This window comes from Nematostella vectensis, chromosome 10 (genome assembly GCF_932526225.1).
Source record: "Nematostella vectensis chromosome 10, jaNemVect1.1, whole genome shotgun sequence".
NCBI classification, from domain to species: domain Eukaryota; kingdom Metazoa; phylum Cnidaria; class Anthozoa; order Actiniaria; family Edwardsiidae; genus Nematostella; species Nematostella vectensis.
Genome location: NC_064043.1, coordinates 5,384,229 through 5,399,688, shown reverse-complemented (window position 1 = coordinate 5,399,688; position 15,460 = coordinate 5,384,229). Strand labels below are relative to the sequence as shown.

At 39.2% G+C, this 15,460-nt stretch overlaps 3 protein-coding genes across 4 annotated transcripts; 2 read left to right on the top strand and 1 right to left on the bottom strand.

Moving 5' to 3' along the window:
* The first annotated feature begins 1,633 nt into the window (after positions 1-1,633).
* LOC5522121 lies at positions 1,634-5,767 on the top strand. The gene is made up of 7 exons (XM_032367330.2): positions 1,634-2,182; positions 2,716-2,795; positions 3,278-3,375; positions 3,480-3,552; positions 4,218-4,276; positions 4,549-4,621; positions 5,065-5,767. Exons 1-7 carry the CDS (start codon positions 1,875-1,877, stop codon positions 5,280-5,282), a joined length of 909 nt encoding a protein of 302 aa, XP_032223221.2. The 5' UTR covers positions 1,634-1,874; the 3' UTR covers positions 5,283-5,767.
* Positions 4,627-9,839, bottom strand: LOC5522002 (nucleoside diphosphate-linked moiety X motif 6). Of its 2 annotated transcripts, XM_032367329.2 has the most exons (7): positions 9,531-9,839; positions 8,189-8,395; positions 7,767-7,822; positions 7,617-7,689; positions 7,207-7,254; positions 7,018-7,091; positions 4,627-4,893 (listed from the first exon to the last, which is right to left on the bottom strand). In XM_032367329.2, the coding sequence occupies exons 1-7, from the start codon at positions 9,733-9,735 to the stop codon at positions 4,801-4,803; spliced, it is 756 nt and encodes a 251-aa protein (XP_032223220.2). In that variant the 5' UTR covers positions 9,736-9,839; the 3' UTR covers positions 4,627-4,800. The 2 variants fall into 2 exon arrangements, with proteins under 2 accessions (XP_032223220.2, XP_032223219.2); XM_032367328.2 differs by lacking the exon at positions 4,627-4,893 and having other exon boundaries at positions 6,311-7,091; positions 9,531-9,838.
* Positions 9,840-12,186: 2,347 nt separating this feature from the next.
* Positions 12,187-15,231, top strand: LOC5522003 (DNA damage-regulated autophagy modulator protein 2). The gene is made up of 2 exons (XM_001641713.3): positions 12,187-12,678; positions 14,706-15,231. The coding sequence occupies exons 1-2, from the start codon at positions 12,310-12,312 to the stop codon at positions 15,186-15,188; spliced, it is 852 nt and encodes a 283-aa protein (XP_001641763.3). The 5' UTR covers positions 12,187-12,309; the 3' UTR covers positions 15,189-15,231.
* The last annotated feature ends 229 nt before the right edge of the window (positions 15,232-15,460 follow it).

The following is a 15,460-nucleotide window of genomic DNA, read 5'->3' as shown; positions in this document are numbered from 1 at the left end:
AAATTCCAACACAATACTTCTATTTATTACATTGCCCGGCGTTTAACCCATAAACAGAGTCTAAAACAAATACACAACTTTTAATTGTTACTGAAAGAAATACAGCATATATATAAACATAGCACAGCTTTGCCCAGATCAACCAAACTTTTGACCTTCCATCACACTCTAAACATTTTGCGGTTCCGACACATGACTCTGACACTGTAAATCTCATTTCCGGTAAACATCACCCCTAAAAATTAATATTCATTCGACAACCAACCATGTATTTCACCACGAAATCGTTGTTCACACGAGCGAATATTTACCGACTCATTTTAGGCAGCCGGTTTGGCCGAGAAGATGGAATGACAAAAGCATACTGAGTAATACACTCGAACAACCCTTCTACTACCGATGCAAAAAATTAAGAGGATGAGGCTTTTGTTGAAAGCAATATTATGTGAGTTTTGAATTTCCTCATGTAGTCGTGCGTACACCCTGGCATGATCTCATGATATGATAGGTCTTTCATTCACCGAAAAAAAAAACATGCCAAAAAATAATTTTAAAACATTTCGCTTCCTATGAAAAGCAGCATGTCCTATCTGTAAAGACTTTCTTTTATGGCTTGTTATGTAAAAATTATTTATCCACGCCGGGTTCTCCAAATTACTATCACATAGAATTGTTAGTTGACCCGAATTTCTGACTCAACCACTGTATTCCCCCCGCAGTCGTATATTAAAATCTTAATACTATAGTTTAATGTAAAATTCATTTTAATAACACAAACAAAGCTAAATGTTTCATATGTTTTTAATTCTGAAAGCCAATCCTTACACATTCCTTTAGTTGTCCATTACTGTAATTCCTTGGGGTTCATTTCGGGGACTCTTGGGGATCGTTTTGGGTCCCGGGATCAGTTGGGGAACTTTTGGGGATCGTTTCGGGTCCTGGGATCAATTCGGGTCCTGGGGTCAATTCGGGTCCTGGGATCATTTCGGGTCCTGGGATCGTTTCGGGTCCTGGGATCATTTCGGGTCCTGGGATCGTTTCGGGTCCTGGGATCATTTCGGGTCCCGGGATCATTTCGGGTCCTGGGATCGTTTCGGGTCCTGTACAGATCTCGTTACGCGCGATTAAAAAGATCGTAAAAGTGACAAGTCGTAGCAGAGCAGGGTCGTTGTGACCTAAGCAAACTAAGCTCTCACTAACCTAAAGCCCGTGGTCCGGGTTTTGAGGTTTTACAGCTATCGAGTCATATCGAGGGTTTGTGTAATCGGGTTTATAAAAGTATGTCATAAACAGGATCATTTCTTAAACTTGCTTTAGTGCAAAACGAAATTAGTAATAGAGGCTACAAATAAAAAAGAAGAGAAAAAATAAATAAATTTCTTGAATGATGCAGACATGAAAAGGGGCAATAAACCGTGGTTACTTCAAGACCATAAAAATCTGCATAAACAGCTTGGTAGAGTATTGTTTAACAAACCCTTCATGACGAATAAATTGTTTACTTGATGTCAAGTTTTCGCGCATTATATTTGGATGAAGGAACAATAACAATGAGAATTTCAGCTCGACGACTCATTAAAATTAGTTAATAATCAACACGAACCATCGATGCATGGAGAACAATAGAGTTACTAAGCGATGAATTGTTGTGAGTTGAAGTTTCTATGTCATTGAGAGAGGCATGTGTAGCACGAGTAGCGTCCCAAACTGCAGCTGAATTACATCTAGGAATATTCTACCGATCTAATTCATCAGTCTTTGAATTAAGAATGGTTTATTATTGAGTTATTAAGGATTAGTCTTTGAATCAAGCAAGGCTGCAAAAGTCGGTCGACCTTGGAGATTAGAGCAGCCGGCGACGCAGGGGAACCAGTATGACTCACGTTCTCACAAATAGAGGTTTCCCTCATGACATGAAATTCCGCTCTAGATCTGCAGACATTCGTCGTAAACATGAACACAGAAAAGATCCTCTCTCGAAAAACGAGTTCGATCGGATTCGCAGTCTATCTCGAATGTCATGGGGACAAGATTGGGAAGACCCTGGCAATCCACTACCTCACGTCGGAAGAAATCACTACCTTACAACCTACTCGTCGCATCACAACTACAGAGCACTCGATGAATTGACTCCTTCACGACCCACCTCGCCTACAAGACGAAATAATCCACATCCTACGGGGTGAGCATAAGCCAAAAGCGTGCTGTTTACACTTGACAACAGGGGCCAACTAACAAGCTCCTCTCAAGCTAGCTCGCTATACTAACAAGCAATCCTGTCTTAAATAATACTGTTCAAAAACTGTAAAGCCTAATCTTGTTTGTTTTGTGTAGTTGGGCACTGCACAGACATACAGTAGAGTGTTGATTAAGGCAAAAGATTTGATTTCACAAAGTCGAACATTTATTCACTTACGTAATATTAGTAGGTACTGTAGTGATATCCAATTAGGCGCGCTGTTATTCACTTCAGCAATTAGCGCAGTGCATTGAATAGAGGGTAATATATTATATTAGGGGATTTTATCTTATTGGCTATGCAACCTCTAAAAGGTGAGTTATATGGAGATTGTTGACAATTGAGAGATGAGGTACCATCCAATTCATAAAGAGAGATTATACTTTAATCGTATCATGTTCTTATATGGTTTGGGTATATTATCCTTCGGATAAGTTATATAACTTTCTAAATTTGAATAAACATGTTATTTTTAGTGCCTTTTTGCACCTCCGACTAAGAGAAGCAACAGGATTTCCAAAACCTAAAGTCAAGCCTGGACAAGACCCTTACAGAGGTTAGTATTCAGGAGCGGATCTAGCTTTTCAGTAAAGAGGGGGTTTGGCTTAGTGACAAAGAGGGAAGGGGGATTTTCTTTTGCTACATATGGCTTTCTGGCAGCCCAAAGGGGGGGGGTTTAAACCACCTAAACCCTCCCCCTAGATCCGCTACTGGTATTATGTGTCATGGTTATGGGACAATGGGGGTACTTGTAGCCTCCGTCATGCACAATTGTTTTAGGTTGGGTAGTATAAAACTTGTTTTACAAGTAGGATTTTTTAGGAACAACCCTATTAGCCTATTAGCTTATCATACTGTTACTGTACTCTGGTTGTCAAATACTAGTTCAAGGCCTGTAGCCATTAGAAGCTTGGCGCAACTTGATTGTCATCTTATGAAAAAAAAAATGAGTACCTCTGTAAACTTGGATAAGCTACCTAAAATAAAATGGCTCTCCTTCCTTAAAACTTCTCTAACTATTCTGTCCTTTATCAACAGCTGGGAGAAGGCCAGAAAAAATGCCCATAGATATACAAAGAACAATGTATTACACCCTTTATGAGATAAAGCAGTTACAAAAAAGGGGCCAGGATGAGGTATGATATATGAACGTTCCCTTAATTCACATGCAATTACTTGTTTTTATCTAAGATTGAAACAAAAATGATTGAAATATTTTAATAAAATATTTAACTTTTAGACTCTAAAGGCCCTGATGAACCCTAAAGCAATTCCAGTGGCACAAGCTTGGATGAATAATGCATCAAACAAAGGTAAGATAGTATTATCCTAGCAAGGGTAGGATAAACAGTGTTTGTTGGACTAGATTCTATACTCTCTAAATTGGCTGAAATGTGCCTTCTTTTGTGCAATTCTCGAGTTTTCTTACTTAGAAAACTCAGTCAAGTAACATGACAAAATCTGAGCTGCTACCCTGTGTACGCAAACAGACTGCCATCCGGCTAGCAGCTCTGATTTTACTACCCTGCTAACAAAGTGGCTAAGGGGCTTTTCCTAGTGTTTCTCAGTGTTTCGGGGATTTGCATTGTTTTTTTGCCTTTTTTGCAGGAAAAAATACGAACAATGCAAAAACCCAAAGCAGTAAATTGGCATTTAAAATGTTAAATAACAAAGAGAAAGAAAAGCTCTGCTACAGTGCCATACATATTAAAGGGGCTAGAGGGGGAGAGGGAGGGTGTGGAAGTGCCCTCAGCAGTCTCTATCTGTTTTTTTGTATTGTGCCCCAGTTACCATATTACTACCCTAGCAGGGTAAGATTGCACATCAGGATTAAAAAAAAAAACTCTATTCACTCTCCCCTTGTCCTAGTGACTAAACATATTTACAGGTGATACTATGAATCAGTTTTTTTGGAGTGGAGGAGGTTTGCAGGTTTGGAAACCCATTCTCACGACTATGGTTGATTTGTTTGTTACAGACAAGACTGCGGTCAATGAAATGCTCCAAAATACACACAATACTGTGGATTTAGAGAAGGTATGCCATAAAAGTTGATTCCACCCTGATTATATTTTAAAAAAATTGTCATACAGCTACTCCCTTGTTATTGTTTACATTTGAAAAAAATGTAAAAAAAAAAGAAACTTTCAAAACAACCATCTACAATTTGATACTTAAAACCAATATTTAATAAAAAATTATCTCATTATCTCTTTTTGGATACAACAGATTATTGTATTTTTTTTAGAATATGTCCAAACAAAAGTGCACAGAGATATTTGTTGACACACTGTTTTTAAAATTTTCAGTCTGTCAGTACGACATTCAAACCCGACATTGTGCCTGCAGTGAACCGCTGGCTCAAGCATGCTGGAAGTGAGGGTACGTTTATTCACCTTATTTTTTATTATCCTGATAAGCTCTTACATCCTAGACTTCTTTTTTAAGAGTGCAGTGGTAGGTTACCTGATGGTAGGTAACAGAGTTGTTAGACAACCATCTACTAGGAAACCATACTAAATCATTATGAAACAGGTTGCTTAATAACCTTAAATAGTTGACTAATGACTATCATCATAAGTACAGCTTTCAAATAATTTTTGGGTTGGTTTTGCAGTTGCCTGACACCCGGATAAAAGTGCAGCTAGAACAACCTAGGGATATTAAAAACAATTTGAGTTGCAAGTAGTAGAAATTATTCAAATAGTATCTAGGGAACACGAATACAAGCTAGTTCATATTAGCAGGGAGTTAGATACATCCAAGCTTGAGTTAATTGGGACCCACTGTTATTGTTAATCTGCTAGCCTTTTTACCATTTTCAGAACAACAAGCTGTAATGAGGCTAATCCGAACACTGGCCTCCGACCCGAGCCAAGAATTGATTGACCCTAAGATGACAGGGCAACTAGATCCAAACCGCTATCTCCTGGGAAAGTATGACGTCTCAAAGACAGAAATAAGGGACTTATCATCGGAGATAAAACCTGACTATCGTAGACAGAAGACTATATTTAACAGGGCTCCTGCAACCTTCTTATGAGGAAGTTTTAAAGGATAAGTTTCCTTATTAAACTGAGCACAATTTAGGTTCACCTTTGCAGGATCATTACAGGTTGTACCAACTTGTATGTAGCTTACACAGTTCTAGCACATTACCTTTTGAAGAGATTTGGTAAAAAGGGAGGCAAATGTTAAATTTGTGAGTTTTAGCATTCCATTCTACAAAAATAAGTTCAAGGGAGGAAGCACCAACTGGATCTGCCAATGAATTCGTTATGTAATCTTTTATCCCTTTAAGTTCAGTAAAAAAATGAACCTTAATAACACAGACGGAAGTTGTGCTACCTAAGGCCATCCCCATTGTACATATCACACTGTACTTCCTAAACTAAATTTTGTGAATATAGTTGTATCCTGTTGAAATCTGCACCCCTGGATATGATATTGAAGGAAATGCTTTATTTCTCTCATAGTATTGTGTTTAAAATGTGCATGCCAAACTCGCAAATAAAATTGAACAATAAACTCAGTTGTGTTAATTGAAATTGGTTGGGGCAATCACACTGAAAAGTGGAACTTTGTTGGAAAAGTTTATATAGTGGAACCTCGATTTCATGTTACTGGGTTTAATGATGATCTCAATTTTACCATAATAATCCTTTCTTCTGTCAGAAAATAGTGTAAAATGTATGCAAAATGACAAATTAATTCAATCAATTATATGATACAAATCTCTTTTCCAAATCCAGGTCCCATTGGGTTAATGTATTAGTGGTTGAGAGAATTTAGCAAATGAATTTTTGAGTAAAAAATTACCTACTTGAAAGAGCACATAGCAGGAATTAATGTTGGAGCCCATCACCAAAAATAAAACGATTTCCATATTAATATTTACAAGATATCTGATTTTGATGTATGTATATGTAAACCATGTCCTGTAAAATATCAACAGACCGGTACCCAATATTTTACTTGGGGGGGGGGGGAGGGGGAATCTGAAAAAATGGACCTAATTTTTTTGAGGGAGGAGGGAGTTTTTCTGATACAAATCAGAAAGCACCCACGAAAGAACAGAAAGTGATTTTTTTATTCCTTTGTGGTATCTCCAAGGGATGTTTATTGTCAGATTTGGCTATAAAAAGAAGTCTTACTTATGGATTGATGACATACCAGAGCTATCTAGTATGCTTTGTAGTTTTGTCTACAATTAGCTCGTCTATTGAGAACTGAAAATGGACTATCAGCCATTTTGGGGGGTAAGTTCGCACCCCCTGCACCCCCCTGGGTACGGGCCTGATCAATCACCTAATAAGCACCCATACTAATCAGTAAACTAGCTTATTTAGAAAGACTTCCTAAGGAGTCCATCCAAAGAGGTTTGTGATAAACAATTATGTAAAACACATCCTGTAAAATATTAGTCACCTAACACCAAATAAGAACCCATGCTAGCTTCACTAATCGGTTTACTAGCTTATTCTACTAGAAATACTTTTTCCCAGGGATTCCATCCTAAGAGTTTCCATGACAGTCAATGGTTTGTGATAAAGTTTAAAAGTCTGTGTTGGATCCACCCATGACCTCATTTCAGTAGCTGTGACGTCAAAGTGTTCATGACCATATTTCATACCATACATGACCAGTTTAGCTCCAAGTTTTATTAAAGGAGTAGTGTCTGAGTGGACAAGAAGCTCATTTATTGGCATCCACTGACATGCGGCAATTTCATCATCACACAAGATGATATCAGATGTCAACGGCTTCATTCTACATACCACAAAGATGTCAGATTTGTTAAAGGCTGATCTCATTTTGTGTTGCTGCCGAAACAATACAATAGACTGGAATTCTGAAAAAAAATATTACAAAAGGATTTAAGACGAAGACTACAGCTTTAATCTTCACTGTGCAATTACAAGTTTTACTTATATGGTATAGCTAAGAAAATAAAGAAAATATCTTACCAGATTTGATCCCTGTCTCCTCAAACACCTCTCGTACAGCTGTGTGTCCTGTGGTACAACAGAAGATGCTTAGATTTGCAGTTAAGATCAATAAAGTGCTGGGGCATATGTAGATACTTTATCATAAAAACTTTAGACAGAAAAAGTTTGAGAGTTTGAATTAGTGAACATTTTTTTTTTCAGTCAGCTGAAATTTTGATTGTTTGGTCGCGAAAATATCCTCTTGCAGCATCTACCAAATGGAGGCTACACATAGGCTATTGTTTGGTGAACAATCTGTATAACCTTTGCGCCATACTTAGCTGACAAGCAAACAGGTAGACAAATTTCTTAGTGAAAACATGAGCTCAGTGACAATGTTATAAAATAGATTTGATTCTAGGGCTGGTATAGTAAGTTAAACAACTTACCTATATCTTCACCCTCATCTGATAGACCCCCTGGGAACTTCCAGATAGGCTTCTTCAAAACTCCCATTTTATACTAAAATAAAAAAATGATGATACTATTTATATACCAGTTATGGCATTCAAGGTAAGCAATCTAAAATGAAGCCTTACTTTTTGTCTGTCTTGTACAACAAGGACCTTGTTCTCCTCTTCATTAACCACAATACCTAAAGAGAATGTAAAAGTATAGTATAAAGTCAAACTTGAATCAGACCAAAGCTGATCCACTCTTTATTTGCACTACCAACCATACAATAACAACACCACTAGTTTACTACTAGGTATCTATTTATGATATTGTGAGATCCAAACAATTTCAACCACTGCACATGCTTTATTACAGTTAGAGCTTCTATGTCAGTGCTATGTTAACCATTATGATTGCTCAATCTACATTAGCTTTAAGTTTAAAGGATACACAACAGTATTATGCATTATTTTTTCCGTGACACACCAGGATTGATGACAATAATAAGGGTTGAGAAGTGGTTGATTGTGAACTTTTGGAGCTAAATAACTATCAAGTTACAAACCTGCAACTCCGATCTGATGACTTGCATAAGGTGGGACTTTACACTCTACGTTATCTGGCAGCCATTTAAGCAGCATGGCATGGTTTCCCTCAGCATGGTGATATGTGAAACCATGTTTGAATACAACCGGAATAAGGTAGCTTTTGTCTACAGGAACTTTTACCCACATAGCTCTGTTGCCATTATTCTTGCACTGGACAATACAGTCTGTTCAAATAAAGAAATATTTAATTCTATTATATTAATTCTTGTATGGCCAAAGAGCAATGAAAAATACAGTAGAGTATTTCAATGAATAAGTAGCTTTCAGTTTTTGTAATTTTGCTGCTAAGAGCATGATTGCAGGCGAATTTACCACCCAAAACTGAATATGATTTCTTAGTGCAACTTGCCTATAGACTGTTTTCACGATGCTCGCATCCAAAATGCCAGACTGGTGGGCCATAGCTGATCTAAAATTGCGGACGAAGGGGTATTTGACTCCAAAACTCTGTGAAAAAAGCACTCTGACAGCATTTTCTATAGTTTCCTCTTTAAACTCCACTTTGTACGCAATTTTAGATCAGTGCTGGCCCCCCAGTCTCTGGCATTTTGAATGTGGGTGCAACATCGTGAAAAAGGTCTATTGGGCCTATTTACATGATCGACATTGAGGCAATCCACCCCTTACAGTGAACCCACATAACATAGAATGACACAGGGGGGAGGGGATGGTGGTGTGGTGCCATATCTCCATAGAAACAGTTCCTTTGCTGAGCTAATCTACAAGAATTCAGGGCCACAACCAAACTCATTTCCATTTCCATTCTATGTACTTGCTTGCTCTATAAAAATCGAGATGTGATATCCCATTGGCCCTGTAATCTGAGGTCAATTCCTGTATATGTGAGGGAGGGAAGGGAGGAATAGGCATCAATCTCAACAAACAAAATCAACAACAAAAGCATACCTGTTAACTCTCCTGCATTGGACGGGAGTCTCAAGATTTTGGACACCTTTTACCGCTCTCCGGCATTGAGCACCAAATTCCCCACTTTTAAGCAATTTTTGTCGCTTCCAAAAAATTATTCTATTGAAAATCATCATTTTGCCTATTTTCTATTTTAATTTAAAAGATATTTCAAACAATAATTCCCTTGCATAGCCCAATTTATCTAACACCCTCATGAGATCTATAAGTGGATTTGTTCGTGAAAGCTATCTATACCACAAACGCCTGCAAGGTTAAACCCACCCCTCCCCCAAAAAAATGAATATACCCCACCCCTCCCCATCACAATTCAACATCTACCAGATCAATACGGATTAAATTCTAGCCTTATTTTCGGATGTAATAGTTCACCTTTTAGTTTATTCGCTACATCCCTAGGGGTCACATCTTTGGGCGTGTGGACGAGGTCAATGCTGATCCCATTATACGGGACTTTACCTAGTTTGAAGTCCCATTGTCCCTTGAAAGAACTCGTGGAAACAGCCCTACATTCAACTCTGTATGACATTCGGGGCAAACACCCCGATCGTATGCATGAACGTATGACTGCTATCATTTTGAATCAAATTATTGGAGGTTAGCTCACGAAAAGGAATAATGTAACAAACCGACTCCTCCGTCTGCCATTTTGAATATCTCACATTCTTCAGATTGCGCATGCGCTCCACAGGAAACCCGAAATGCTATTACATTTATCTCGGACTTTTTTCGCTACTAAAAGATATTGAATAATTTTTTTCTTAGCTTATTTTATATTGATGGTTGCATCCATTCTCAGGATGAGGACAAAGTAATGGAAAGAAAGTATGGTATGGTTTACCTTTATTTTCTTAAAACATAAACACGTGCGTGACGATTACACCGCTGCTCAATAATAGTCCCTCTCAAGAGACCAAAGGCGCCTGATTGACCTCGATATTTTTCACTCCACATCTGAGCGAGCTGTGCGTGGCGTAACCGACTAAGACAGGGCTGGGATCCTAGTTATTGCCTACCCAATGCGCGGGCACCTCAGGTTCCTTTTTGTTGTACAGTTCGCTAGATAGCGGTGTTGGGGCCGAAATCTCCAGCCTAGCCGTAAAGCTTTAGCTGCAATCCGGGTTTCAGCGCACTTCGGGATGTATGTTTTTTTTTCTCTTTTGATTTCATGCTGTCCTAGTTCGATTCTCGGTCAAGTGTTAGTCATGCGATTACCCTCTCAAATTATCTAGTGTTCTTTTTTTTTTTGTTAACTTTTTTACTACTTTTTTTTGTTACTTTTCATTTTCACCTTTTTTTAGTTCCTTTTTTTCATTTCACAACATTTTATAACCAATTGGATTGATTTTGATTTTGATTGAAAGCTTACTTGTTCAGATCTCTTATGTGTTACCTGTGGATAAATCTAATTGATCCGTCTCTTTCAGAAACGTGGTGATTGTCCTATTGAGCAATAGACCTTTTCACCGTTACTTGGGAGGCCTGTGGTTTTACACCAAAGAGAGGCTAAAACAGGCATGTTTTGGCGGAAATGCAGCAGCGTATGCGTCGGGTCATTTTAAAATACAAAAAAACAAAAAAACAATCAGCCAAAACATTTGCCCCAAATGCTTTTGTCTTCAGGAGTTGTTTGTTATGGCTTGACATGCCCGTTTGAGCCTCTCTTTGGTGTAAAACCACAGGCCTGCCAAGTAACCGCGAAAGCGTGCGGGTATTTGAGGCGACTTAGTCATATCACCATCCAGGTCCGTAAACAGGGGGTGCAGGGGGTGCGAACGCACCCCCCCCCCCCCCCCCCGTCCTCCTCCTCCTCACACACACACACACACAACGGCCAAAGGTCCACTTTCGGTTCTCAATAGACGTGCTATTATTTGTAGACAAAACTATAAGCATCAGCTAGATCACTCTGGTATGTAGCCAAATCCTACAATAAACGTCCCGTGGAGATACTGCAAAGAAGGCATGGTCAGATTTTTATCAGAGAAATCACGGTTTAAACACGGTTTAACCATCAGTACAAATAAACGTTATATAGAGATAACAAAAGATAAACTTTATAGTGACTGGTTACCATGGTTGCCGAGTGTGGCTGGTGGGAGATTAGATTCTTCCCTTAAATGTTTGGAGTGAGTTAATGGCACGTACTTCCCTTGGAAGACTGTTCCATTGTTTTGCCCCATTATATTGGGAACTCGATTTTCCTTAGATTTTCTTAGGTTTGGGGAGTGCCAGTCCGTTCAGTTCCCCTATAGAAGCTCGAAGGCACGTTTTCTGAAAATCAATCAATACTGTCTTGGCGTATGCTGGTGGATAGACAATGGAAATCTACCACCGTGACTGATGGACTCTTTTTTTTTTCTTTTGTCCCTCAAATGAAAACCAAGATTAACAGATTATAGAAATGCGGCCTTCCAATACTTTGCTTTTCACCCGTGTTCATAACAGCCCACAACTTCCCCGCTTGATTCCGTTGATCGTAGCAGCCCGAGGACTCGTAGTCCCCCCCCCCCCCCCCCCCTCCTCCAAATACACACACACTTTCTCACCATTTTACCCTACCCTCCTTCGTTAGTGGAGCAAAGGAAACGAGCGAACACAGAAAGCTCTGCGGGGTACCATAGCCGTCACGCAACACCAAAAGATATCGCTTTTTTAGCATTCAAGTTTAACATTATTTTTGAAATTCATTTAATCAAAACAGGAATACGCATTACATATTTTGTTGTTTAGCATTGTTTTGTGTCAGTGGATAAATCCTTCAAATATCTTAAATGCAGCCATGTGAGCAGTCCATTGTCATTCTCTAGAGGATTAGCCAGATTTTTACGCGGGGAAATTTAGAAGTCTGGATTCTTTAGAAATAAAAAATGTATCGTCAATTGCCGATGGTGAAATATAGAATCGATCAATTTGACTTAAAACTAGAATCTAATTGATAATCTCAGGGATGTATGTGCAAAGATTATATTGGGGTTAGTTCCGTTTGATCAGTTGAGCACAACTCAGTTTGTTATTGCATAAATTTGCATATTGTACACATCTTCGGCGGGTCCATAAATGAACCGCCAACTCATTTGCTTGCCTTCCGGACTTTATCCCCCTTCCTTAAAACGAGCCAAAAGACCTAATGTGACAGCGGCATAGTGGCATGGCTTGTCCTAAGCTTGGACTCGGCTTTTTGCCGTTATTATGGTCGTTATTTGCTGGAGTAATGTTGGCAGTTTGTTATACTATCGCCACATCGAAAGGTCACGTTTATCCGTATGTTCCAGCCATCAGCGATACAGGTCTTTTTTACCCGGAGAGCTCTATATTCTCCGAATCCTTCAACTTCATCGCATACTCAGTTCTTGTATTGATGATGATTCGCTATTTTCAAGTCCGCCAGATTCTGGCATCGGGGACAGTTCAAGACGGCAAAGAAGGGATTCTCACTAAACTCAACAAAGCTTCCCTCGTAGTAGGGACGCTAAGTGCATTTGGGGCGACGCTTGTTGGAAATTTTAAATCCGAAAGGGTAAGTAATAAAATAACTCAAGTTTCTATTGCCTTATAAGCTTTTCTAGGCCATCAAATTGGCATGAATTGGTGCTTTTCTACCAACCTTATTCCCCCTGATTATTTAATGTACAATATTCCTAAACGAAGACAAGTACACCAAAGCCTACTTGCGGCTGATATCTTTTCACTTTGATTAATTTTTAATATGTATTACTCTTTTGAGGTCTGTATAACAGGAATAATGTATCGTAATGTAGTAAATAATGTATAACCTGTTTCAATATGTTATTTTATGAAAAGAATCACAATTTTAACAATGATAACGTAAGATAATTTATGCGAAAATTATATTTTTGTATTGATCGGTAATCTCTGAAAAATAATCTTTATCTTTCACTGACATGGGAAAACTTCATGCTTTTTTTACTCTTTAAGGTATATTCTGATTTATATTCTAAATTTTTCCTCGTTTATCTTTTTTGGTTTGGCGTCTCGTGTTCATTTGACCGTACGAGTTCAAAAATTATTATAAATTGAAAAAGGAAGGAAAACCAAGCAATTGTTTTTCTGGGTTTATAATCCCAATTGCCATCAAGACAAATATTTTCCAAAAGGGTTCCATGGCATTAGAGAGTTGCCTTTGGAATTCACTAACAAAAAAGACATTAAAATAAAAAAAATTGCGAGGTTGTCATGGTACATTGTCGCCCACGCATTGTGATTGCGTCTCCTTCTGTAAATCAAATTGTTATTTTATTCGAGGTGGGCCAGTTTGACGGCAGGAGAGAGAAGATGATCGCCCAGTTGGGGTTACTTTTATGGCTGTTTTTCGTCTGACTATCGTTCGTTCATTTTCGGTATGGTTCTCATTTAACTACATGAGTGGGAGTTGAGTAACGAAACGTGAACTAATACAGCCAGTGGCCCGACAAGTAGGGCAAAAAAAATGTTTATTTTTCACATTTTTAGTTGATTTTGGAGACGAGTTCTTTAATAAAAGGTGGTACAATGTCGCTTGCGCTATTTAACCTAATCCCTTTTTTGATTTCTATAAGAGAAATTAAGGACTGGCTTTTTTATATTAAAATATTCTACGTATGAATTGCCAAAAATATCTAGCATGCGAAAATCTCTGAAAACAGCTATCGTACAAACACGCTTCGGCTGCCCCTTGCCAATCTCGTAACTAATGTTTCCTCCTAAAAAATAATAAGACTTTCTTATTGTTCGTTGTGTGAGCTTTTATCGTTTCCATGGGGCTGATATATCAGATACCTCAGATTATGCTCAGAGAGAAGCGAGACGAACGATCTCTAGCATCTGTTATGAAAGGCTTTGTAGTAAAAATTGGTATTCCTTCTGTTCTATGATTACGAATAGCGTCCTTGTTACCTAAAGAACTATAAAAAAAGATACAAATGATCTACTAGCCTTCGTAGCGTGCACAAAGGAGGGAGGGTAAGTTGAAGCGAGAAAAGCGAGCGTGTCACTGACTCTCACCTCCCTTTGCACTTACTGGCTTACTGCGTTGGTTAATCTACTTTGGGATAATCTACTTTCGTTATTAAAAGTTATTAAAATACTAAAACCAAGCTATTTGCCGTCTGGGTGATTCCCCACGTCCACGCATCGCCAATAGTTACAATGCCTTTGGCGTCTAATTGTACAGCAAAGCACTTTTTTTTCAAGGCCATAACGCCTATTTTCCCACATGACAGGACGTGGGCATGCCTTTCCCCCTCTGTATCTTCCCTCCCCTCCCCACCTCCCCAAGTTTTCGAGGCCTGTTATGGCCCTAATTTTACGAACTAGAGACGCGCGTAGCCATCTCGTGATATCTTAACGACGCGTCTCAGAGAGACTGGAGAGGAACCCTGTGCAAATAAAACTGCGACGGGTACTCTCACTGTTTTTGTGCTCGGTGCCATCACCATCTCCTCTCGTATGGTCCCTTATAACTAGATAAGGCAAAAGGCACTCAAAAAGGGGGTTGTCCCTACGCAAAAGAAATACATTTTAACGTTCATTCCTCTGGTGTTTCAGAAACACACGACGATGATGTTTTTCCATGACGCTGGGAGCATCTTGCTGTTCGCCGCTGGTTCTTGCTATTTCTGGATTCATGTTGTTCTCACTCACCACTTAGTCAAAATCGGCTACAACTCCTGCTGCATGTTCGCCATTCGCTTCGCGCTGACCGTCCTCTGTAGTGTCTGTGGGCTTACGTTCTTCCTCGCCGAGATCTATGGCTACCGCGCGTTCCTGGCCAGCGGTTCTACCCACACCATTCAGCAGTGGAAGCCTGGTGACGCCGGCTACGAGCTGCACGTGGTCAGCAACGTCGCCGAGTGGGTCGCGGGCGCGTCGTTCACCATTTACATATCCACTTTTTACTCGGAATTCCAGCGGCTGTCCTTGGAAGTCACGTGTCAGATAGATGACCCCTTGATGTCCAGTAGGGGCAGCACTGCAAAGTATTCGACGTTCGGTCGAATAAATGGAGAGAATGAAGGGGATAGCGATTAAAGCCGCATTATCACCAGTTTACTTCCGGTCGATTACCTAACAATATCAGATGATTTTCAACGGAAAACGCGAAAAATATTTTTTTAAATATTGAAAGCAGTGTGTCTATTGGAAGTTCCTTTGAGGATGTGATTGATAATTTAGAGCGGATGGCCTGTTAAATATCTCGGATTCTAATAGATTCTTTTGTCTTTTAACGGTTGAGGTTACCGTCGGACCTCCAGAAGTAAACTGGTGACAATGAAGCTCTATTCAAAGGGAGGTTTTAAACC

Coding starts and splice junctions, on each gene's coding strand:
- LOC5522121 (XM_032367330.2), top strand. CDS start 1,875: ATGACTCACGTTCTCACAAATAGAGGTTTCCCTCATGACATGAAATTC. Junction 2,796..3,277: donor TGGACAAGACCCTTACAGAG/GTTAGTATTCAG, acceptor CTTTATCAACAG/CTGGGAGAAGGCCAGAAAAA. Junction 4,277..4,548: donor ATACTGTGGATTTAGAGAAG/GTATGCCATAAA, acceptor TAAAATTTTCAG/TCTGTCAGTACGACATTCAA.
- LOC5522003 (XM_001641713.3), top strand. CDS start 12,310: ATGGCTTGTCCTAAGCTTGGACTCGGCTTTTTGCCGTTATTATGGTCG. Junction 12,679..14,705: donor GAAATTTTAAATCCGAAAGG/GTAAGTAATAAA, acceptor CTGGTGTTTCAG/AAACACACGACGATGATGTT.
- LOC5522002 (XM_032367328.2), bottom strand. CDS start 9,735: ATGATAGCAGTCATACGTTCATGCATACGATCGGGGTGTTTGCCCCGA. Junction 8,396..9,530: donor TGTAGCGAATAAACTAAAAG/GTGAACTATTAC, acceptor TTATTTGAACAG/ACTGTATTGTCCAGTGCAAG. Junction 7,255..7,616: donor AGATGAGGGTGAAGATATAG/GTAAGTTGTTTA, acceptor GTTGTACCACAG/GACACACAGCTGTACGAGAG.